The following is a 25,598-nucleotide window of genomic DNA, read 5'->3' as shown; positions in this document are numbered from 1 at the left end:
TTCATATTACAGAGTTGAATGTTTACTACCAGCCCCCATTAAAATAGCTACATTAATTCAAGAACTGAGGAGCCAAGTCAACAGGCAGTGACAGGCGGTTAACACCAGAGAAAATCTGCGGCTTAACTAAAAGGGTAGTTTGAGTTTCACTACTTAACTGCCTTTCGAAACCATAAACACTCCTATTTTTAAATAGCTCAGTCATAATCGTGCATGAATCCAGGTACGCTCTTTTAACACTGAGTATAAATTTATTTGAGAATTTCCTTTAGGGTTTCATTGGGTTAATAATTTCCCTTTTATATGCCACAGCATTCTTTACAAAATGAACATGGCAGGAGCCTGAAAAGAAAGATACTTAATAGGGTTGAAGTTTGGAAAAGTAGCCACTGGTAGGCTAGAACATAAGCTCCCTGTGGGCAGGGAACAAATCTAACAACTCTGTTGCACTGTAATCTCCTTAGTGCTGAGTATGGTGCTCTTTACACAGAGTTCTCCAGGCCACACAACAGGCAAGTGGCCAAGTCAGGACTAGAACCTGGGTATCCTGACTCTTCACTAGGGCCTTGCTGTTTCTCTCATAAGACTGAAAACATGCAACTGGTAGAGGTGAAAAGTCTGGACAACTAAATTAAATACGTAAGTAAATGGTACCTATGAAGTACAAGACCTGATCCAAAAGTAAGAATAAGAGTAAGAATAAAACCACTTTCAGGATGATTTTCTCATCCATGTGATGTGACTTGGGTCTTCCAGAGCATTTGGCTCTCACTTAATAAATCACCTGTGCATCGATCAGGAAACTGCAATACAAGGAGGGCTTAGAAAGGGACTAGGTTTATGACAGGGAGCTGTATGTAATGCCTGGTCTTGATACTAGGTCATTCAGACTGGCTTGCTTCAAGACTGGGGCTAGAACAAGGGTGGCCACTGGTGACAGTTGAGAAAAGTGGACATTGAGTTGTGAGTGACATTACATGCAAGGTGTATAATGCATTTTTGGGGGGTACGGCATTTATCAAGCGCTTACTATGTGCCAGGCACTGTACTAAGCACTGGGGTAGATGCAAGCTAACTAGGTTGGACACATGGGGCTGACAGGCTTAATCACCATTTTACTGATGAGGTAGCTGAGGCTTAGAGAAGTTAAGTGACTTGCCCAAGGTCACTGAGAAGACAAGTGGCAGAGGCGGGACTAGAATGCAGGTCTTTCTGACTCTCAGGCCTATGCTCTATCCACTCAGCCATGCTGCTTCTCACTTGAGCTATTTCATAGTCATCTGCTGCATACACCTAAACACAGAGTGTTTCTCCAGGGTGACTTCTGACCCCACTACTTGTTCCTGAATGAATGAGTTCCCCTCCCAGGTCGCCGTTAACATCGCTTTCATTCAACCTGCACATTCAGTCTATCTCTAAAATATCAGTTCAACCTTCACATCATTTCTAGAATCCACCTCTTCCTCTCCATCAAAACTGCAACCACGTTGGTCCTAGCACTTGCCATATCCCGCCTCAACTTCTGCATCAGCCAAGCAGCCTCTTCCCTCCTCAGTCCATACACTGCCCTTGGCTGCCTGGATCATTTTTCTCAAAAATCATTCTGTGCCTATCTACCCTCTCCTCAAAAACCTCCAGCAGTTGTCCATCCATCTCTGCATCAAAGAGAAACTCCATCCCATCAGCTTTAAGACATTTAATCACTCAGTTCTTCCCCTCCTACCCAGCCTACCTCCTAATTAATTAACTCATTCAATCATATTTATTGAGTGCTTACTGTGTGCAGAGCACTGTACTAAGCACTTGGGAAGTACAAGTAGGAAACATATAGAGACGGTCCCTACCCAACAATGGGCTCACAGTCTAGAAGGGGGAGACAGACAACAAAACATACTAACAAATTAAAATAAATAGAATAGTAAATACGTACAAGTAATAATAGCAATGAATAATTACGGTACTTGTTAAATGATTACTATGTGTCATACACTGTACTAAGCACTGGGGTAGGTACACATTAATCAAGTTGGACAAAGTCTCTGTCCCACATGCTTTGTATAGTGATTGGAACACAGTAAGCACTCAATAAATACGACTGAATGGGGCTCACACTCCTTATCCCCATTTCACAGATGAGGTAACTAAGGCCCGGGAGTTGCCCAGGGTCATACAGCAGACATGTGGCGGAGCTGGAATTGGAACCCAGGTCCTTCTGACTCTCAGGCCCGAGCTCTATCCACTAAGCCACACTTCTCCTCTCTCACTACAACCTGGTCTGCACACTTCTCTCTCCTAACACCAACCTATTTACTGGGCTTCAATCTCATCTGTCTTGCTCTTGCCCTCCTTTCTGCCCGGAACTCCTTCCCCCTTCCTATTTGATGACCTGCCCAACTAAAATCATACATAGGAAAGCTTTCCTGATGAACCTCTCATCCCCCCTCCCTAGTCTCCCTCCCTCTGCATTACCTATATGCTTGGGTCTGTATCCCTTAGCACTTTAATACTCGCCCCCATCCCCACCACACTTATGTACATATCTTTATACTCTGTTGGTTCCCCTATCTGTAATTTATTTTCATTTCTGTCTCCCCCTGACTAGACTGTAAGCTCACTGTGGGTAGGGATCAGGCCTACCAATTCTATTGTACTCTCTCAAGCACTTAGGACAGTGCTGTCCAGTGCTCTATACACAGTAAGTACTCAGTAAATGACATTGATTCCTCCCTCTAGACTGTAAGCTCGTTTTGGTCAGGGAATATGTGTGCTAATTCTGTAGTACTCCCCAAGTGCTTAGTACAGTGCTCTGAACATTATTAAAAGCTCAATAAATACCACTTATTGATTGACTGATCGATGGCCTCCTCCCCCTTAGTCCCAGCCAGAAGAGATCAATCAATTGTATTTATTGAGCGCTTACTGTGTGCAGAGCACTGTGCTAAGTGCTTGGGAAGTACAAGTTGGCAACATATAGAGACAGTCCCTACCCAACAGTGGGCTCACAGTCTAAAAGAGATCTTCATGTGGTATTTTACTTCTCTCTATCCAAGCTAGACATGGGGTAAAAATGAAGCTGAAACAGGTTAATTCAAAAATTATCTTAATTTGAGGGTTATCACAGACTAAATCATATCTCCTTGACCATTCCCCAAGCCTAGTGTAGGGTTTAGCTTATTTACTGAATGCTGCATTTACTGAATGCTTAGTAGAGTGTTCTGCACAGAGTAAGTGCTGATGACTTTTGTTCACTAAATCCTCTGCTTGGCCCTGACAGTCTTAGGCCTCATTGGCTGTAAACTCTACCAAGCAAACTTTGTCTTTCCTTTGTGATCTTTTCCCAATTGTGTCACCAATTAAATCCTGACTTTGATCTTGTCTGGTCTAGGAATTGGGTTGAGATTCTAGCTGTCTGGGACCTCCTACCCAGAACTCTCTATTGGATCATGGAGAAAGTTCTTTATTGCATAACTTTCTTTGGGAGTCCTAAGCCCAGGATGTCTGATTTTGAACTTCATTTTTAGCTATAGAGCAAAATGACCCCAATTTTTATATTCCACAGAAAAGTCTTGCTGGGAGTCTAACAGTCTAATCTTTTGTTTTGAAAATACAAATCAAGTAGTACTTGTCCTTCCTGGACCATCAGAAGGCACTGGAAGAAGGCGGGAAATATTTGCTGACCTTAAGCCCTAGGGACACAATGAATTTAGCAGTTAATCTTTTTGGAATAGTGAGACCCAACAGTTAGCTAAGGAAATAAAAACAGCATATCATTTAGAACAGCCAACACGACCATGGGGCTTAAGCACATAACACATTCCATGTAGCACTACCAGTGCTATGGGTTGAAGTGTACTGGTCTAAGCAGAGAAAAAATTGGATTATATTTTATCTACATTTATTGAAAGGTGGTGATAAGTTGATTTGTTGATATTGAGTGATGGATCCGCTCAATCAAAAATTCCAGTGGAGGTGGCTGTTGCCTGGCAGACCAGATGTGTGACTCTTCCCTATTCTCACTCCCCACAGAGAGAATTGAACCACTGTAGCCAAACTGAATCCAAATGAGTCCTGAGAGACTGCTAAACTCCAGCCAAATGACACTGTTCTCAACCAACAAAGCATTCCCCTGCTGTGGTTTTTTTCCCCCTTTCCCTGTCAGGTATCTATTTTGATCTCTTTCTACAGAATGTGCCGACGGCTCCCATCCTTGAACCTTTGGCTTAGTTCCCAAGGAGACCTTCTACGGTTATATTTTATTCATGCGACCTGCTCTGATGGTTCCCTCACAGTAAAAACCAGGGGAAGGGGGGATGGGGACCACAAAATAAGCTGAAGCAAAACCAAAGTATCGTAAGACAGCCACTCCTGTATTTGCTGAAGTCCAAGCTGAAAATCTGGGATTCCTGAGGGAAGTGAGTCCTCCTAATTTGAAGGGAAAGCAGTAGCAGGAATGTGTGTGTGTGTGTGTGTGTGTGTGTGTGTGAAACAATAACAATGATGGTATTTGTTAAGCACTTACTGTGTGCAAAGCACTGTTTTAGAAAGAGAGTGAGACATGAAGAGATACCAAGAGGTCCCTAGTTGTAGTACATGACAAAAGACGGCATTATACCTAGAGATCAGACTGTCCAATCTTGACAGTGGACAGAGATACAGATCTAAATTTGGAAGGTCAACGCTATCGATGCCTGAGTCAATATTTGTTCTGCTTTTCCCCAAATAGTTTCTTTGCCATTAGCTCAGTTATTGCTCTTCCAGCAAGAACTATATTTCTCTTTGCTCATCGTGAAATTGCAGGGGGAGACATAATAGCAATAAAAACGGAAAGTGTTACAGTACATAAAGACTCCAACGTATTTTTTACCTGGAGAATGATGTCCTTTCCATTCCGGGTAATGTTAACACTATGGGGCTGTCCATTGGCCACGTTTCTATGGTCTATATCAATATTATAGGGCTCTCTGGTGCTTCCCAAGTTGTACCGAATCTGTAAGGTTCCTGTGTGGATGAAAGAATGGCACTTTAGCCACTTCCTTACTTATGTCCCTTACGTTCTTATTGTTCCCCCCTGTAAATTGCTGACGGCTCTCGTTCGCTCCATTAAAACCATTTTCGTTTCGAGCTTTCCGGAGACAGCCCAGAGTCAGCCTGATGCCCGAGGTTTGGGCACCCCACATGCAGGAGGGCAAGTCTTTACAGTTCACAAACAACGAGTCATCAGTGACCATCATCTCCCCATCAAAGTAGCAAATGGTGCAAATTAAAAAAGTTGGGATGGTGCCTGGAATTTATGAATCTGAACAGATATCACACTACAGCTCTGTGGAGACTGCTGTTTGCCGCTCCAAATCAGTGTTTGAAATTAAAAATCAACAGAGGGCATAGGAGTGGTCTCATGGCACACGCAGAGTGGGGCACCTGGGGTATGAAATAATTATGACTATGCAAAATTAAAAGTAAATACAATTTACAAAAGATAAATACATGGGAGTTTTGGTAGCCTCCTGGAAACCATGAAAACAAAGCCGTTTATTTTTTCCTAGAAAAAGCATCTATCAAAAAGCACATTAAAGGGAGAGAGAGCCTTTAGATGCCTAAGTCCCCTTTTTCTGCCGAACTGTCTTGCAAACTTCTTCCGATGATTTTTCTTTTCTCCACAAAGACAAACCTACTGTATGAAACATTTCACGGAAAAGTTGTTGGTTGGTTGCTCAGAAATTCCCACGTGGGTGTGTGTCAGGAAATGCTGCCTAATCTTGGGCTTGGGAGACGCGAGACCTGGGTTCTAGTCCAGGCTTTGCCACTTACCGGTTGTGTCACCATGAGCAAATCCCTTTACCTCTTTGTGCCTCAGTTTCCTCATCAGTAAGATGGGGCTAAAATATCTTTTCCCCCTCCCTATTAGACTGTGAGACTCAATGTGGTATAAGGATCGTATCTGATCTAAAGATCCTGCACGTATCCCAGCGCTTGACCCAGTCCTTAACACTTAATAAAGGAGAGGTAGCATGGACAAGTGGAGAGAGCATGGATAGCATTTTTAAACTTTTGGGCCAGAACTCACCACTGATTAGAATCCAGATCTCCTGATTTTCTGATTGATGTACTATCCACTAGATCATGCTGCTTCCCAAATTATAATGTTGACAATTAAATTTTGTATTTATCCACTCCCCCACTAGACTGCAAGCTCATTATGGGCAGGGAATGTATCTGCAATTCTGTTGTATTCTATACTCCCAAGAGCACAGTACAGTGCTCTGCACATAGGAAACACTTCATAAATACGATTGATTAGTTGATTGAAGAGCCCAAAGCCCTCCACTGCATTATTGATTTAGTTTTCACCAAGGTCACTGCAAATCAGGCAGTGGGAAGACAACATATTTCTGATTTTTAAAATGAGGAATCAGAGACACAGAGAAGGAGTGTGTCTACTTTAAACCCATGCAGTGGCCGAGTCTGCAGAGACGTAACAGAATCGTTTCAAAAAAGAAATTCCCAACTTCACGCCTGCCTGAAAGTCAGAACCTTGCTCAGCTCTCTTTTCCCCCGAGCAAAAGAGGTTGTGGAAAATAGAATACTTTGTCATAATACTGAGGGTCTGGCCTCGATGTTTTAGGTTGTACCGGTCAGGGTTAGATTTTAAGCTTTGATATCTCATTCTCCTATGTGATTAGCTCAGACATTCTCCAGATTGACAACTGGTAATCGGGAATACTGGGAACTCTGCATTGCTGTTCTCATCCTGCTGCCAGCCTTTCTGAATGGCTGATTCTGTGCTCAGAGCTCCCGTAGTGCAGGTCGAAGGAGAGTCAGGACTGGAAGGTGAAGCAGCGTGGGATAGTGGATGGATAACAGGTCCGGGAGTCAGAAGATCATGGGTTCTAATCCTGATTCCACCACTTGCTGCTGTATGACCTTGGTCAAGTCACTTCACTTCTCTGTGCCTTAGTTTCTTCATCTGTAAAGTGGGGATTAAGACTTTGAGCCCTATTTGGGTCAGGGTCTGTATCCAACCTGATTGTTTGTCTCCACCCCAGGGTTTAGTACGGTGCCTTGCAACCAGTAAGCACTTGATGAATATTATTACTATTATTATCATTAAAAGGCCCAAAATGCTTGCTGTCCATCAGGTGGATCAGAACCTCTGCAAGCTATAGAATGAACCCGAAGGACTGAATTTGGTTTACACAGAACTGGGCCAAAAGAAAAATTTTCCACTAGAAATTTCCTTTCCAAAATGCTCCTTCTTCCTGGAAAATCTGAAAAGAGACTTGAGGACAAACAGATTTAAGAATGGAAGACAAAATCCCTGAATCCTAGTTCAGTGGGCTGACGTGTCAGATTTTTTTGTGAGGAGCAGCATCGCCCTGTGGGAAGAACATGGGCCTGAGAGCCAGAGGACCTGGGCTCTAACCTTGGCTCTGCCACTTGTCTGCTCTGTGAACTCGGGCAAGTCATTTCACCTCTCTGTGCCTCAGTTACCTCATGTGTAAAATGGGGATTAACACTGTGAGCCCCATGTGGGATCTGAACTGTATCCAACCTGCTTAGCTTGTACCAGCAAGGCTTAGTGGAAAGAGCACGGGTTTGGGAGTCAGAGGTCATGGGTTCTAATCCACCTTCTGCCACTTGTCAGCTGTGTGATTTTGGGCAAGTCACTTAACTTCTCTGGGCCTCAGTTACCTCATCTGTAAAATGGGAATGAAGCCTGTGAGCCCCATATGGAACAACCTGATTACTCTGTATCTACCCCAACACTTAGAACAGTTCTCAGCACATAGTAAGTGCTTAACAAATATCATTATTATTATTATTATTATTATTATCTAGCCCAGTGCTTAGCACAGAGCCTGGCACCTGCACTACTACTACTACTACTACCGCTAGCATTTAGGAAATGTTAGTAGTAGTAGTAGTATTTCTGGTCTGCCTGCTTCCAAACTACTAAGCCTTGGGGCTTTCATCAATGCCTTTGGCCTTGGAGATAGGACATGACATTTTATTCCAAACTAAACCTTCAAGACTTTTTTTTTTTCTGAGAAGATTGGGTCAGAGGTAATTCTTACCAGCCGGCCTAACCAGAACTGCCAGGAAGTCTGCGGTATACGAACTGACGTAGAAGAGTATGCAGGGAGACTTGGTTGTGCTGAAGCTGAAACTTAGAGTTTCTTTGACCAGGTCAGGTGCAGCGTTCTGGGGTTCTGCTGAATTCCCAGTTCTGCTGGGAGAATCCTTGCTGCCGGCCACTGGAGACTGGAAGTTATACCGGAGCCACATCCCCTCTTCAAAAAACGCGCCGACATCTGATGAGTAATAAAAGGAAAAGAAAAGAGGAAAAAGAAAATTGAGACACCTGGAAAACTGCCTAAATGAATATAGAGTGAGTGGTATATGCTCATATGTATAGGGTGTGTGTATATATATATATATATAGATAGATAGATAGATAGATAGATAGATAGATAGTATGTAAATGCTGCCATCATCATCAGTATTTATTTATTCATTCATTCATATTTATTGAGCACTTACTGTAGGCAAAGCACTCTACTAAGCACTTGGGAGAATACAACAACGGGCACATTCCCTGCCCACAACGAGCTTATAACCTCCTATGCTAATAATAAAAATAAAGGATAAATAATAGCAATTGTGGTATTTGTTAAGTACTTTTTATTGGACTAGGCATGTACTAGGTGCTGGGATAGATACAAGATGATGAGGCTCAGTGAATCAATGGTATTTATTGAGTGTTTACTACGTGCAGAGTACCATACTAAGCACATGGAGGACTGCAAGACAACAGAGTTAGCAGTCATGTTCCCAGCCCACTCTGCAAACAGTAAGCTCTTAATAAATACAACTCAATGAATGAATGAGCTTACAGCCAAGAGGGGACGACAGAGAAGGTGGACACAGATGAGCAGAGAGGGAAAACAGGTACTTATTCCCCATTTTACAGATGAGGAAACTGAGGCACTGAGAAGAGACTTGCCCAATGTCATACAGCAGGTAAGGAGCAGAGCTGGGATTAGAACCTAGGTCTTCTGACCCGTAGGCCTGTGCTTTTTCCTCTAGGTCATGCCACTTTTATACGGTAACTTGGTATTCACCTGACCCTCAGCCCCACAGCACTTATGAACATATCTATAATTTACTTATTTATATAAACATCTCCCTGTCCCCCTAGACCATAAGCTCCCTGTGGGCAGGGAATGTGTCTAACAGCTCTGGGGGACTGTACTTTCCCAAGAGTTTAGTACAGGGCTCTGCACACCAAGAGCACTCAATAAATACCATTAATGGGATTTGTTAAGTGCTTACTATGGGCCAAGCACTATATTAACCACTGGAATAGACACAAGTTATGTGCAAAGCACTGAGCCAGTTACTTAAGCACAGTGAAGCTGACGGTTTAATTCCTGGATTTTACGTCTCTAATGTAACTGGATTGACGCTCATTCAGTGTCACCATCATATTCTTCCAACAGATGTCCTTTGGTGCCCCCCCCATTCACAGAATAATGGGCCAGGGAGCTATTGGGGCTGACTCAATATGGCATTCTTGCCATCTAACAGCCTTACGTTATGGAGTTCCATCAGTCTCACCCACCTATAAGCCGACAGACTAGTGATACAGATGATGGTTGTAGAGAGCAGTCTAAGGTTCTTGTGGGGGGGTGGTCCAAGAAGCCCCCAGGTCAGGGTGTTTTTTCCCCTTTCCACTCTCTCTGAGGCATAAAACTCTAATGCCGTTACCTCTGACAGCACCTTTCCATCTATGGGACTTGGGGGGCCATTTTGGAAGGAAAAGAAGAGGGTAGGGGGAGGAAAGATGCTGAAGCAGCTGTGAAAGGCAATGAATCATCAGTGGTGGTCCAGTGGATAGATTGAGTGAAGTGCTGTGGGGCTGACGGAGAGGTGTAACAAGGGTACACATCCAAGTGAAAGGGTAAGGGCAGGGATTGTCTCTATTTGTTGCTGAATTGTACTTTCTAAGCGCTTAGTACAGGGCCCTGCGTACAGTAAGCGCTCAATAAATATGACTGAATGAATGGACACAGGAGGGAGTGGGAGAAGAGGAAATGAAGGTCTACTCAGGGAAGGCTTTTTGGAGGGATTTCCCTTCAATAAGGCTGTGAAGGTGGGGAGAGTGATCAGCTGTCATTTCTCATTTCTAAATGGTTTAAAGATCAATCAAGCAGGGGAATAGTTGGGCCTTTGGGGAAAATAAGAAAAATACCACTGAAGGAACTGTTACAGAAGCATTCATTTATAGGACATGATCTATCATACAGAACGCCTGTTTCACAGTAGTGGAGTGTTAATACAAAATGCCTCACCACGAAAATTTGTTTTTATTATCCTGGTCCAAATTCAGTAAAGTGATTCAATTGCCCACTGATATACAGTGGTTTTGGGAAAGAGTAAACAAACGAAATTCTCCATCTTAGCTAGGGCACACTAGACAAGATCCAGTTACATCACTTCCTGAAATGATTATTAATAACACAGTTATTAATACTACTGTCAGCACTTAAGTGCTTACTTTGCACCAAGCACTGAGATAGATACCAGAAAATCAGACAAGCCACAGATACAGAAGTCACATAGGGTTCACTTTCTAAGAAGGAGGGCAAATGGATTGGAAGCTCCTTGAAGGAGCATATAGAACAACTCCACTCTCCTTTTTTAAGCACTCAGCAGAGTGCTCTGCACACAGAATGTGTCTGCTAATTCTGTGGTATTGTACTTTTCCAAGAGCTCAGTACAGTTCTCTGCATAGAATAAGTGCTCAATAAATGCCATTGAAATAAAAAATTGAAGAAAATAGAAAGTGCCCAGCAAATACTAGTTGATTTTAACCCCATATGATGAATGAGGAAACTGAGACAATATGTCAGCCATAGATCACAAAATTTCAAATGTCTGGTACTACAAATCATGGAGCAGGAAAGAAATTTGAGAGGTATCTAACTCTTATCCCAGTCTACTGACAGGACCTCATCTATCCTATCTCTAAAAGCATCCTGTGAATGAGATTTCTCAAACTCTCTCAGTGACTTCTTCCAACATCAAACAGACCCTCGCTGTCAGAAAATGATCAGTTTCTTTACGCTTCCAATTTAAGTGGATTCCTTGATATGATTTCCAGAGGACTTGAAGAACAGCTGATCTCGTATCTGTGTAAAATAACACAGAACTATAGCCTTGTTAAATCTCCTGTAAACCTCTTCAGACTAAATAATCCCGTTACTAATAGCCTTTCTTCTAGCTTTGGATTGTCTTTGAGGCTCTCCTCTAGTCCTCCCTAAATTCTCCATATCCTCAATAATGTAGAGACTTCAGATTTACACTCCAATTTAGTAAAGGAGTGATCAATTTGGGGATAATTGGAGGATTATTTTAGAGTTCCTTCGGGCTATCTTTTGTTTATACATCTTTTTGCATAACCGCTATTAAGGTTATTGGATTTCTCCTGCTGGTCAGCAACAACTTTGGTAATAGAACCTTTTCTGATATTTCTGAGGCAACACTAATAATTCCAGGACACACTAGTAAAGCATCATCAAAACTGAACAAAGCACTAGAACCTGTAAACTCACCATTCTACAAGCATCCCTTGATACCAACTAATTGCATCTGGAGTCAGCCCTTTGTGTCTGAGCTGAGGACAATGCAGGTGACCTCACATTCTGAACTGGTTGGAAGGGCCAAACTCCAGGTCTATAAATAAAAATCTGAGGAAAACCCCCTCTCACACTATAAGTCACTGTTCACAGACCCTAAAGCCCCACTGGTGAGGGGATTCATTTGGCCTCAATCTGCCTCATGGCTCCTCATCATCAATGGTATTTATTGAACACATTGTGTGCAGAGCACTGTACTAAGCGCTTGGGAGAGTACAATACAACAGATTTTGTATACATAGTCCCTGCTCACAGTGATCTTACGGTCTAGATGGGAAGACAGACATTAATATAAAAATTAATGATATATTTATAATTTATAGAAATTTGCGTAAGTACTGTGGGGTTGAGGATGACATGAATAGCAACTGCCCAAATGGATCCATGTGGCTCCTGTGGGGAAAATGAGAGAAAAATTTTCTGGCAAGAATCAGCCAATCAAGGACAAGGGATATGGTGACTGGGACCTGCCTTAGCATGTTTAAGTATTTATACATACATGTAGTTGGGAGCTTCATTGTTTATGATCCTCAACTAAGCGAATAATAGCAGTAATAATAATGGTGGCAGTCTTAAGCGATTATTATGTACCAAGCACCTTACTAAGTGCTAGAGTAGGTGCAAGATCGTGAGAAGTGAAGAACAAACCTTTCACGTGAAATATTTTGATACGAACATAAGAAGAGCCACACTGATGTCTTTATCCATTTAAGCCTCCATTTTCATGAGTGAAGCGCTTAATTGCAATGCAGAACATGAATAACTTAGCATGAACAATGAACATGAACCATGAACATGAACAACATGAACAATGCAGAACATGAATAACTTAGAGCACTTTATCTCGGGCAACTCAAGAATTTCACTGCTGTCAAATAAAAGACAATCCAATCCTTTGGATAAGGTGATGCTTTCTGGATTACAGGAAGGCAGATCAGGTGATGCCTCTTGAAAAACAGAAAGGCGACTGATGATGCCAGGCCAAGTTGAAGAAACTGTTTCTTTATTTTATATTTCAAAAGACAGCCTGTTAGTAAGCCCAGAAGCTACTATGGGACTGGTAATTTAATACGCTTCCTTTCCGCTTAACTGATCATCTCCAGTTGTCATGACATGAGAACACCAGGTTAAAAAGACAGTCTTTATCTGAAATGCCTTCCAAATGCAACCCAGGAATAGAAAACATCTGGTTAGACTTGAACCTCTTCAGCACTGACATTCCACCACTTGTCATATATATCTCTTTGCTTGTTCTGAATTCCAGGACCTGAGGCTTTGCTAAACATTTGTTTTGTCTGGATTGTGAAGATCTACAAGGAATTCATGCCTTGCTTGTTTTGCTGCGAAAAGCTCTCATCAGAGATTCTTGTCAGTCATTCTTGTGCAGGTTCTCAATCCTGAAATTTTAGGACTGAGGTTCTTCAGTGGTTCTCAATGGCAGTTTCCAAATCCTAGGGTGTTTTTGGTGACTTGAGCTCCAAGCACAACTATGTTTTTGGGAAGGACATTGTTATCAAGAGCTGCTTTTCTTTAGGTAGCTTTCACAATGCAGACAATTGAACAATTGTGAAGCAGTGTGGCCTAGTGGAAGGCGCATGGGCTGGGAGTCAGAGGAACTGGGTTCTAATCCCAGCTCTGCCACTCGTCTGCTGTATGACCTTAGGCAAATCACTTGACTTCTCTGTGCCTCAGTTGCCTCATCTGTACAATGGGGATTTTTAAAAATGGTATTTGCTAAGCGCTTACAATGGGACAGTCACTGTACTAAGTGCTGGGGTAGATACAAGATAATCAGGTTGGACACAGTCCCTGGCCCACATGGGGCTCATAGTCTTAATCCCCATTTTACAGATGAGGTAACTGAGGCACAGAGAAGTGAAGTGACCTGCCTAAGGTCACACAGCAGACAAGTGGTTGAGCTAATATTAGAACCTAGGTACTTCAGACTCTTAGGCCTGGGTCTATCCATCAGACCACATTGCTTGAATCCCATGTGGGATATGGACTGTGCCCAAACTAATTATATTGTATCTACCCAGTTCTGAATACAGTGCCTGGAACATAGTAAGCACTTAAATGACATTAAAAAAAACTGGGCCCCATTTTTTATATGTGGCTTTCCTTTGCTAGGTCATGACACACCCCAAAACCCTGGGGACATATCTTTTAAAAAAGATTTGTGGAAATGACCCTACAATTAGGCCACTGATTATGCACTTGATTAGCACTGGTAAAGAAAACCTTGCTAGAAATCTTGGAATATTTGTCTCCTAAAGCTTCGACTATTCTGAAAGCCTAATATTGACTCAGAAGAGCTAGCAATACAAAAGTGATTCATTTGGAGAGTCAAAAAGTGAAAGCTAATATCCTTCTTTGTACACATTTCTAAATCCTCTCGGTAAGCCCGCATGCTCTTGAAGAATGGCCAGGTTCTTGTTTCTCTCAGTCATCTGTGTAGCTCACCGACTGCGGAGGCACAACGAGAGAGGATGTGCTTGCAGTGATGAAGGAAGTGAAGAGACATGAGTGCAGACTTTATTGGATTCTGAGTTGCATTACTTGGCATTTGATTAACATAGGCAGCTTTGAACTCATTCCACCCTCCGCAATTTTTTAAATGAAAAAATTAGCACAGGGCTGGATAAATCCTTGTGGATTTCACAGTTCAGATGTCTATAAACTGAAGCTGAGTAGAAGAATGGGTTCCGTGGTGAGACAGATGAGGCCAAGGAACAGAGTTAGGTTGGCATTAGAGAAGCAGGAATAGGAGGAGGGAGATGGGGCTATAAATGGAGGGAGCCGTGGGGTCAAAGGAGGGTTTCTGTAGGATGGGGAGACATGAGCATGTTTAGAAGTCAGTGGAGAGTGACCAGTTGATGGAAGTTGAAGTAAGCGCTTAACAAATACCATCATCATCACCAAAAAATGTCATCATGACCATTAGAACCCTCAAGAAGAAGCAGTCTGTAGGGACACTTCCTGATTTACTATTTACCACCTACTATTTACTATCTACTGATTTACTATTATGTGATGCTGCTTCTTGAATAATTGAATGTACATACAGATATATAAGTATAAACACACACGCCAAAGAGGGGGTAAATGGTTCATAAGCATGTTGGGGCAGGGAATGTGTTATATTGTTAAATTGCACTCTCCCAAGCACTTAGTACAGTGCTCTGCACACAGTAAGTGCTCAGTAAATATACTATTGACTGAAAGGCTGCACAGTGCCTAGCAGAGTCTATGTCTCAACAAATGACAACACTGGCATTTATCATTTTCTCCTGGGGAAACTATTTTCTGTGTGATACTCCTTGTAAAATTCCTTGAGCTCCTTCAGGCATATAGTTACGACTTACCGTCCTGATGATTAGCCATTATAAGGAAATGCAATCATGATGGCATCAAACAATCCTACATTGTACAGAATATCAGCACACTTCACTCCTGATATCTTAATTTTACAGGTTAACTTGTGGTAACCAATCACGAGGAGCTCTGTAGACATTTTACAGAGATGATGTGAAAAAACTATTCAGCACTAGGCAGCATGGTGCAATGGCTAGAGCATGGGCCTGGGTCAGAAGGTCGAGAGTTCTAATCCTGGTGCATGACCCTGGGCAAATCACTTCACTTCTCTGGGCCTCTGTCACCTCATCTGTAAAATGGGGATTGAGACTGTGAGCCCCATGTGGGGCAGGGACTGCGTTCAACCCAATTTGCTTGTACCCACCCCAGTGCTTAGTACAGTGCCTGGCCCACAGTAAGCACTTAACAAATACCATAATTATTATTCTCTCGCTCATCTGAAGAAGGGACTGTCTGGACACTTGCATCTCTGAAAACCACTTGCTGTGATACTTGGGACTCTGGTAAGGGAGACAATGGGATAAGGCCAGAATAAAGCCATCTGGCCCTGCAATCATCAATTCTGCTTTTCTTCAGAATCACTGCATGGAGAAGTGAAAGAACAATTGTAGCCGACTGCACATCCTTCTCCTCCCCTTCACGAAATTGGATTGCAAATGCTATTTTGACAATTTTCCATGCTTGTTATGATACGGTAATATTCAATCAACACGAGTGTCTGTTAGCTTCAGAGCATATCAGACTCAGACCAGGCTGGGGAAAAACGCTGTTCCTCACCAGCTTTCAATCAGTAATTCCAAGCATGGATTTCATCAATAAGAAAACCGTCACTGCATGGCCTATGTTTACCCTGAGAAACACCTGCTTGTTACAGACCAATCTGTAGTGGTGTCTTATGTCAGTGGAATTCATTTGGCTAGCCTAAACATGTCACTTGCTGTTTCATTGCTCCTCTTAAATATTTCAACTGAAAAGTTGGCCACTCCAGCCTTTTGGGGAGGTATGGTTGGGTGTGTGGGGTGTGGTTTTTTTTTTTTTTTGTGTGTGTGTGTGTGTGTGTAAAGGTGCTGCTGGGAAACAAAACCCTTTGTTCTAAGGCACAGTGGTTAAAACCCCATAAATCCAGGTCCCATCTGGCTGTTCTCTGCACCGTCCTCCCTCATTCAGTTCTGTTTAGGGGGCTTGGGGAGGTGCAGATGTTGAAGGAATATAGTGTTTTATGGACTATCCTGGGTACCTGACAGGGATATCTAGCTCCATTTAAGCAGGTGTTCCAGAAACAGGGTTTAAATGTGACAGAATCAATCAATCAATCGTATTTATTGAGCGCTTACTATGTGCAGAGCACTGTACTAAGCGCTTGGGAAGTACAAATTGGCAACACATAGAGACAGTCCCTACCCAACAGTGGGCTCACAGTCTAAAAGGGGGAGACAGAGAACAGAACCAAACATACCAACAAAATAAAATAAATAGGATAGAAATGTACAAGTAAAATAAATAAATAAATAAATAAATAGAGTAATAAATATGTACAACCATATATACATATATATGACAGAAACTCAGAGGATATTGAAACTGTTTTGAAGAGGGGAAATACAGGCTGGACTGGCCGATGGATCTTTAATTGTTACAGAGGAGAGATAGAAGAAGAATTCATTTAAGTCCTGCCCGTGACTAGGACAGAGTGGCAAGGAAACACTGAATTGGGGAGAATGGATTCTACGCTCCTTGAGGGCAGGGATCGTGTCTTTTAATTCTTTTGTACTCTCTCAAGGGCTTGGTTGGGTGTTCCACACCTTCAGTGGCTTTCCCATAATCCATCTTTGCTAGGAGTTTTCCAATTTAGTTTTAGTTTCCCATTTTGTTTTCCAATCGCATGCAATTCAGTGACATTTTTCCCCCCATGTTTTGACATCACCACATACCTGTGTGTCAAGATCTCCCACGAGAATCAACTTATCAGATTTTGGTAATACTATACTGAGTCTATCCAGGTTTTTATTTCATTTTTCTTTCCCTTTTGTTACCTTTTTTTGTTGTAGCACAGCACTTTATTTTGGGAGGCAGGTATAAGGTTATCAATCAGTTGCTTATGCCTCTGGGTGGGGGATTTGAGCAGGCAAGAACTAAGGACTGTTTATTTCAAATCAAACAGCTGAAGAGGGAAGGTTTCCCCAATGAAGATGAATTCTACACCTGTCTTTGAATTGTCCTTCAAGAGATAGTCTACTTCTACTCAATATTATCAAGTTGACTGCACAAGTGGTTAGTTCTCCAGCCATAAAGCTGCCCCTAAGGATCATCCTAAGTGTCCTGTTGTCCCCTGACACAGTGATTAATTTCTTTCTGTGTTAGTGGAACATATAAAAAAGATGAAAGACACAATCCCTGCCTTTGGGTAATTTATAAGAGAAACAGGGAAAGAGTATACATAAATTAACAAAAATATGCCATGCTTAACAGTGAGACAAAAAGCAGTGTTGCCTAACGGAAAGAGCACAGAGCTGGGAGTCAGAGGACCTGGGTTCTAATCCCAGCTCCTCCAGCACAGTGCTCTGCACATAGTAAGCGCTCAATAAATATGATTGAATGAATGAATGCTGTGAGGCCTTGGACAGCTCACTTAACTTCTCTGGCCTCAGTTACCTTTTCTGCAAAATGGGGATTAAGACTGTGAGGCCTATATGGGACAGAGACTGCCCCATATAATCCACTCTGATTATTTTATATCTACCCCAGGTTTGGTACAGTGTCTGGCACATAGTAAGTGCTTAACAAATACCATAACACACAGATACACAAAAAAAGTTAACAGAGGTAAGCAGTAGACAAAATAAATGAGTAAATAAATAATATGCAAGTACAAGCCCACTGTTGGGTAGGGACTGTCTCTATGTGTTGCCAACTTGTACTTCCCAAGTGCTTAGTACAGTGCTCTGCATACAGTAAGCGCTCAATAAATACGATTGATGATGATGATGATGATGAATGATGAGATGGTTGATAAGAGGTCAAGATCAAGAATCGAGCAATGGTATTTATTGAAGCAGCATGGCTTAATACAGTGCCTGGCACATAGTATGTGCTTAACAAATACCACGCAAAAAATATACTGAGAGCTTTACAATGTGCAGAGCACTGTACTAAGCACTTGAGAGAATCCAATACAACAGAATTAGCAGATGCATTTCCTGCCCATAATGAGCTTACAATCTAGAGGGAGCGATGGACATTACTATGAATAAATTAGTAATTTATAAGAATGTAGTATTAGAAAATGTGAAGGTTAATTAAGAAGGGCTTTCTGGATGAGGTGATTTTTAAGGAGGTCTAGTCTGCAAGCTCCTCTTGGGCAGGGATTGTGTTTACCTACTCTATAGTATTGTATTCTTCCAAGTGCTTAGTACAGCATTCTGCACAGCGTAAGTGCTCAATAAGTAACACTGTTTGACTGTTTGTTTGAAAGACGGAGGTGAGTCATCAAGCAAAGAAGCAGCTTGGCCTAGTGGATAGAGCGCAGGCCTGGGAATCAGAAAGACAGGTACTAATCCTGGCTTCACCACCAGCTTGCTGTATGACCTTGGGCAAGTCACTTAACTTCTCCGGGCCTCACTTACCTCATTTGTAAAATGGGGATTAAGACTGTGAGCTCCGTGTAGGACAGGGACTGTGCCCAACCTGATTAGCTTGTATCTACCCCAGGGCTTAGTACAGTGCCTGGTACACAGTAAGCACTTGACAAATACCATTGGAAAAAAAAACCACACAAAAAGCAAAGCTGACGGGGGAAGGAGCAATGGGCTGGAGGAGAGAGAGTTGAAAGCAAGGGACAATTAGGGAACTGTTTGGGAATTTACTTGATGGAAATGTTTATTTTATATTTTGGCAGTAGTGAAAAATGAACTATTACTGTTCTGAGCAGGAAATATCTCAGGTGGCTTGACACAGAAAGCATTAATAAATCAAAAGTGAATAAAAACGTTACTTCAGGACTCAGGGTCATTCGATACATAGCTGGCCTATGGATTCAAAGATGAAGCACCCGATGGCGATATTACATCTATGTGCATAAGTGGGATCGACAATCTCTCCTCTTCCACACTGACACACAATCTACCTTCACTGCCGATGACAGACGATTTTGCCTTTTGGTGCCATCTAGAATCCTCTGCTCTGAGTGACATCCAATTCGATATGGTTAATAATGTGCCACTGGTCAAATCTTGGATGCACAAATGATGATTTTCTCTTATTTGTTAAGCAGAAAGATTGAATTGATTATTTCACTTTGATGTTTGGATGCATCTTGGGCTTTTAAAGTTTCTCTTTATCCAATTACAAGTTATGAATGAGTTTTTTCCATGTTTCAGCATCATTCAGTATAGCAACTACAAATTCTATTGCACTGTTCTTTCCCAAATGATTAGCACAGTGTATTCTGCATACAGTAAAGCGCTCAATAAATACTATTGATTGATCCATCCTCTACAATATATTGAATTCACCAAGAATAATAATGAGAATTATAGCTGTGGTATTTGTTAAGCGCTTACTATGTGACAGACACTGTACTAATCTAGACTGTAAGATCATTGTGGGCAGGGAATTTGTTTATTGTTATATTGTACTCTCACAAGTACAGTGCTCTGCACACAGTAAGTGCTCAATAAGCATGACTGAATGAATACAAGGTAATTGGGTTGGACACATTCCCTGTCCCACATGCGGCTCGCTGTCTTAATCCTCATTTTACAGATGAGATAACTGAGGCACAGAGAAGCGAAGTGACTTTCCCAAGGTCATACAGCAGACAAGTGGCAGAGGCAGGATTGGAACCCAAGGCCCTTGCTCTATCCACTAGGCCACACTGCTTCTCTCATAAATGCCCTATGTGGTTCTTTGGTCAGAAAACCTCACCACTGATGGTATACCACCCCACAACCAGAATCAGAACTAGAATGCAGGTCTCCTGATTTCCAGAGTAGTGCTCTTTCCACTGGGTGACCAGCAATGACCTACACCATATTGTACAAAGAATGATGAATACTGAATAAGCAATCCAGGAACATTCAATTGTATTTATTGAGCACTTACTTTGTGCAGAACACTGTAGTAAGCACTTGGGAGAGTACAATATAACAACAAACAGACAGGCTCCATGCTCACAATAAGCTCACAGTTTAGAGGGGGAGACAGAAATTAATGTACATAAATGAATTGCAGATATTTACATAAGTGCTGTGGGGCTAGGAGGGGGGATGAATAAAAGGAGCAAGTCAGGGTGACGCAGAAGGGAGTGGGAAAAGAGGAAAGGGAGGCTTATTCAGGGAAGGCCTCTCGGAGGAGATGTGCTTACAATAAGGCTTTGAAGGTGAGGAGAGTAACTGTCTTTCTAATTTGAGGAGGGACCGCATTGCGGGCCAGAGGGAGGATGTGGGTGAGTGGTTGGTGGAGTAATAGCTGAGATCGAGGTACAGTAATAAGGGTAGAGGAGTGAAGTGTGAGAGCTGAGTGGTAAGAGGAGAGCAGTGAGATAAGGGAGGAGGGGGCCAACGGTGAGGACTTTTTGCTTGATGTGGAGGTGGATGGACAGCCACTGGAGATTCTTGAGGAGTGGGGAAACAGGTCCTGATTGTTTTTGTAGGAAAATGATCTGGGCAGCAGAGTGAAGTATGGAATGGAGTGGGGAAGGGACAGGAGGCTGGGAGGTCAGCAAGGAGGCTGACGCGATAATCAAGGCGGTAGAGACTAGGTGATTGTACTAACATGGTAGCAGTTTGGATGAAGAGGAAAGGGAGGATTTTAGCAATGTTGTGAAGGTGGAATCAACAGGATTTAGTGATGGTTTGAATATGTGCATTGAATAACAGAAAGGAGTCAAGAGCAACACCAAGTTTCTGGGCTTGTGAGATAGGAAGGAGGTGGTGCTGTCTTCAGTGATGGGAAAGTCAGGGGGAGGACAGGGTTTAGAAAGGAAGATACGGAGTTATATTTTGGACATGTTAAGCATGAGGCGACAGGAGGACATCCAAGTGGAGATGTCTTGAAGGCAGGAGGAAATGCGAGACTGCAGAGAGGGAGAGAGATCAGGGCTGTAGATGCAGACTGGGGTATCATCCACATAGAGTTTGTAGTTGAAGCCATGGAGTGAGTTCTCCAAGGGAGTGGGTGTAGATGGAGAATAGAAGGCAACCTAGAACTGAACCTTGAGGGACCCTCACAATTAGGGGGTGGGAGGCCAAGGAGGAGCCCACAAAGGAGACTGAGAATGAGTGGCCTGAAAGATAAGAGGAGAACCAGGAGAGGACACTGTCAGTGAAGCCAAGGTTGGATAATGTTTCCAAGAGAAGGAGGTGGTTGACAGCGTCGAAGGCACCTTAGAGGTTGCAGAGGAGTAGGATGGAGTAGGGGCCACTGGATTTGGCAAGAAGGAGATCATTGGTGACCTTTGAGAAGGCAATTTCTGAGGAGTGAAGGGGATGGAAGCCAGGTTGGAGAGGAGCAAAGAGAGAAATGGAGGAGAGGAAGTGGAGACAGTGGGTGTAGACAACTCGCTCAAGGTGTTTGGAGAGGAATGGTAGGAGAGAGATAGGGTGATAAACTGAAGGGAGTCATGGGATTCGGGGAGGGTTTTTTTTTTAGGATAGAGGAGACATGGGCATGTTTGAAAGCAGTGCAGAAGAAGCCATTCGAGAGTAAACAGTTGAAGAGGCACATGGATGTTAGAAGCAAACAAAGAAGCTTGGATAACTTATGAAACTCATTACTGTAATGAGAAAAAAGAGTTAAAAATCCAAACCTTAAGATTTAGTGATAACCATGCATAGTTTATGATCAAGCAATATACTATATAGGATCATGGAAAATACCATTAGAAACAAGGTTGATCCTGATCCTATTTAGTGGAAAAACTGTGAACGTGGTCAAAATTTACAAGCCCTTTCCAGAGGGTTTTATTGGATTTATAAGGTTTAGTTGCAGTTTTTTTTTACTAGATTTACAAAGGTTTATTTACAAGAGACATTTATTATGGAATAGTGGCAAGTCAGGAGAGTAGCACAGAAATATTTTGGAGAGCTCATTCTTCTCCATTTCTGTAGATCTTCTGAAAGGATTTCACTTATACCTGACTCATTGGCTTAATGTTACCTAAACACAATTTTTATTTTACCCATTGGCCCTTAATATGACATCACTTGGAAGCCAGAAAAAAAATAGCAGGGAGAGGGGAGTATTAAAGTCTGGTGCCTCTTGGGCCCTCCATTACATTGCTGATATGGTGGAAAAGAAATGAATGATCAACAGAGTCCCCTTTTTATTATGAGCTTGGTACTTAAGCTTGGTATGAGCTGGCCCATTTTGAGCTCACAGACACTGATTTGTAACATAAATAAATGCCATTGAATGGGGGAAATGTGATGCTACTGAAGGTTAAAAGTAATTAAAATGTCCAAATGTCTGAGCCCAAAAGGGAAGGAAAATGGAAAGGTGGATTTGAAAGGGAAGGGGATGCCAGGTTGGGGAAAAGATATGAGAAGGGAGAGTTGGGAGTGAGGTACCCTAATAAAGCTAGTTTGGGAGGACAGAAGAGTCCAAATTAGGGTGAAATAGGTGAAGGGAGCAGATACATAATCAATCAATTGTACTTATTGAGTACTTAACTATGCGCAGAGCACTGTACTAAGCACTTGGGAGAGTATAATAGAGCAGAATTAGCAGAAACATTCTATGCCCATAATGAGCTTACAGTGGAGAGGGAGAAGGAGGGAGGGAGGGAGTGGGGGAGAGAGAGATCTAGCTGTAAGACAGAAAGAGCTGCTGGAATCTTAAGGCTAGTGATTAGGAGCTATTGCTTGCTATGGAGAGAGGCAGTAACCAGCCATTGGAGGTTTTAGCAGTTTAAAAAGATGATCTGGGCAGCTGAGTAGAAGAGGGAATGTAGCAGGAAAACCAGTGAGGAGGCTGAGGCAGGAGTTTAGAGTGGGATGACATGAGCTTGAACCAAAGTGAGTAATGGGGAAAATGGAATAAGGAATTAGACAGAGAACGTGTCATCTGCATGTTGTATCAAGCCCTTTATAATCCCAAACCTACACACACAATCTCCTTTTAAACAAAGAAGTCATAAACTGCATTTTAAGATTTATGTTAACTGTGGTTTATGGCTACAACAGAGCTGGGGACACATTAATCTGACCCTCCTTAAAACAGAGACTGGAGGAGAGGAAGATCATTTAAAGGCTTGGGCTAAAAATGAGAAATTTGGGACAATGTTTCCGTCCTTTTCCAATTTCTGAAAATATATTTGATAGTTATGGAACCCATGTTATCAAAAATAACCTTTTCATAATTGGAATGAGAGAACCCCGAGGCCATGACTCCAGCCCTATCCTTGTTGATATCCAAATACAGCCTACTGTTTCAACCCCAAGTCACGGCAAATTATTCATGACTGCCTTGAGATAGAGAAGGGAGGTTTCACTGTGGCTGTGGTCTTCAATTTCAGACCCTGAGGGTTTGTGACAAGAGTGGCCTGAAACTTAATGAAAGCTTTGAACTGGAGGCATTTCAGGCCTCACTGCGGACTGTGGGCCCTGGAGCCATACAATTTGATGCTTTACAACGGCATCAGAAATCAACAACTTCAACATTCCTTAAAGCAGGGCATTGCTGCAACCCTGTAGAGAGAAATCTGGACAGGACCACCTACTTTCATGAAAACTTCACTGCACACTGCACTGTCTGGGATAATGTGATTGCTGACTGACACCTACAAAACCTCCAGATGTAGTTACAAAGCAGAGAACGTGTCTACCAACTGAATTGTACTGTACTCTCCTAAATGCTTAGTACAGTGCTCTCAATAAATACTCCTGATTGAAAAGGCATCCCTTGGGAGTTTGGAGGGACTTTCTGGCTGGTATCAGCTTCAGAATTAAAAAACTTGAAGCTTCTTTCCTGCTGAAAATCCTCCAGGCCATCAGAGGTCACTGGGGAGAGCAAGTGAGGGTGATAGAGCATTGGCTTGGGGCTCTGCCACACATCTGCTGTGTGACCTTGGGCAGGTCACTTAACTTCTCTGGCCCTGTGTTACCTCACCTGTATAATAGGGATTAAGAGTGTAAACCCCATGTGGGACAGGGACTGTGTCCAGTCTGATTAACTTGTATCTATCCCACTGATTAGGACAGTGTTTGGCACACAGAAAGCACTTAACAAGTACCATAATTATTATTATTAGGAATGCACTTGTGGAGACTCAGTAAGAATGGCCTTCAAACCTCAGTGTACGCATGGAAAAAAGGGTCATATTGCTTATTTTCCTCCTAGAAGCAGAGTGGACTGGGAGGGCAAGATATTCAGAGGGGAGCCTTGGGACTTGAAGGTGCCCATCTCAACTTGTCCAGAAATTTTATATACCACTTGTCACTGCTGTACTCACCAGCACTGAGGTGCAGTAACCCCCCTAGAACTCTCAATGACCTTTAGAGGGGCATCCTTACCACTGGCTTAGATTGTTGGCAGGGACTGTGTCCACCAAACTGACTGTACTCTCTTAAGTGTACACCCAGTACACCTAGTAAGCGCTCAATAAAAACCATTGATGGAGAGATTGCGGAGGACTGAGTGGATGTCTTACTGTAATAATCAGGGACATTTACTGGTCTATAGACCGGTGAGACAGCTAGCATAAAAAAAGCGTTCCTTACTGAAGTACCTGCTTTACTCTTGTCTGGAAAGGAGGAGAGCAGGCTGTACCTAATCTCTGATAATACGTACCAGGAACGGTTGGGAAGGAACTGAGCGATCGGCTGTCAGAGGCTGGTGGCTATGCTCTGTAGATGTGATGAACTGCTCAGGGGTAATTTTGGAGTTGGTGCACAGACAGTCTGCAGGACTGCTGGGAAGGTGCATCATTTAAAAGCAGGACACTAGGCCAGGCAATTTATGAGCCTGGAGGTTCTTTTAGAATCACGGCAGACACTGAGAAGAGCAGTGAATAAGCAATCTGAACTGAAATTCTATAGGTAACATTTGGTTGGAAACAGCAGCATAAAAAAAACCACGCAACCCCAAACCAAACCTACCACAAGTTACCAGCTCTGACTGTGCAAAATGCAAGGAAAGAGTTTTCTTCGTTGTGGGTGAAAAGAAGTCATAGTTATCAATGATGGAAAGTCTTTTTTAATGTTATTTAAGTGCATAAATCATATGCATTGAATACCTACTGTGTACAGGGCAATGTACTAGCACTTGGAAGAGTACAATAGACATGATACCTACCCTGAAGGAGCTTACAAACTAGACACTGAAATAAAGTACAGATAGGAGGAAATGGCCTAGTGGAAACAGCACAGGCCTGGGACTCAGAGGACCTGGGTTCCAACCCTGGCTCTCTCTGTCTGTCTGCTATCTGACTTTGGGTAAGCCAGTAACCTTCTCTGTGTCTCTGTTTCCTCATCTGTAAAATGGGGATTCAATGCCTGTTCTCCCTCCTATTTAGACTGAAAATGAAAATCC

At 42.6% G+C, this 25,598-nt stretch overlaps 1 protein-coding gene across 1 annotated transcript in view; it reads right to left on the bottom strand.

Moving 5' to 3' along the window:
• CNTNAP2 (contactin associated protein 2) overlaps positions 1–25,598 on the bottom strand; it is a 1,198,489-nt gene that overhangs the window by 112,576 nt on the left and 1,060,315 nt on the right. The window contains exons 19-20 of the mRNA XM_038760181.1: positions 8,073–8,309; positions 4,865–4,998 (exon numbers count right to left, since the gene is read on the bottom strand). Coding sequence (XP_038616109.1) covers positions 4,865–4,998; positions 8,073–8,309 — 371 coding nt within the window. The remainder of the gene's footprint in view (positions 1–4,864; positions 4,999–8,072; positions 8,310–25,598) is intronic.

This window comes from Tachyglossus aculeatus, chromosome 18, assembly GCF_015852505.1.
Source record: "Tachyglossus aculeatus isolate mTacAcu1 chromosome 18, mTacAcu1.pri, whole genome shotgun sequence".
Lineage (NCBI taxonomy): Eukaryota > Metazoa > Chordata > Mammalia > Monotremata > Tachyglossidae > Tachyglossus > Tachyglossus aculeatus.
Note: the sequence above shows the minus strand (reverse complement) of the source record. Positions and strands in the feature narration are given on the sequence as shown.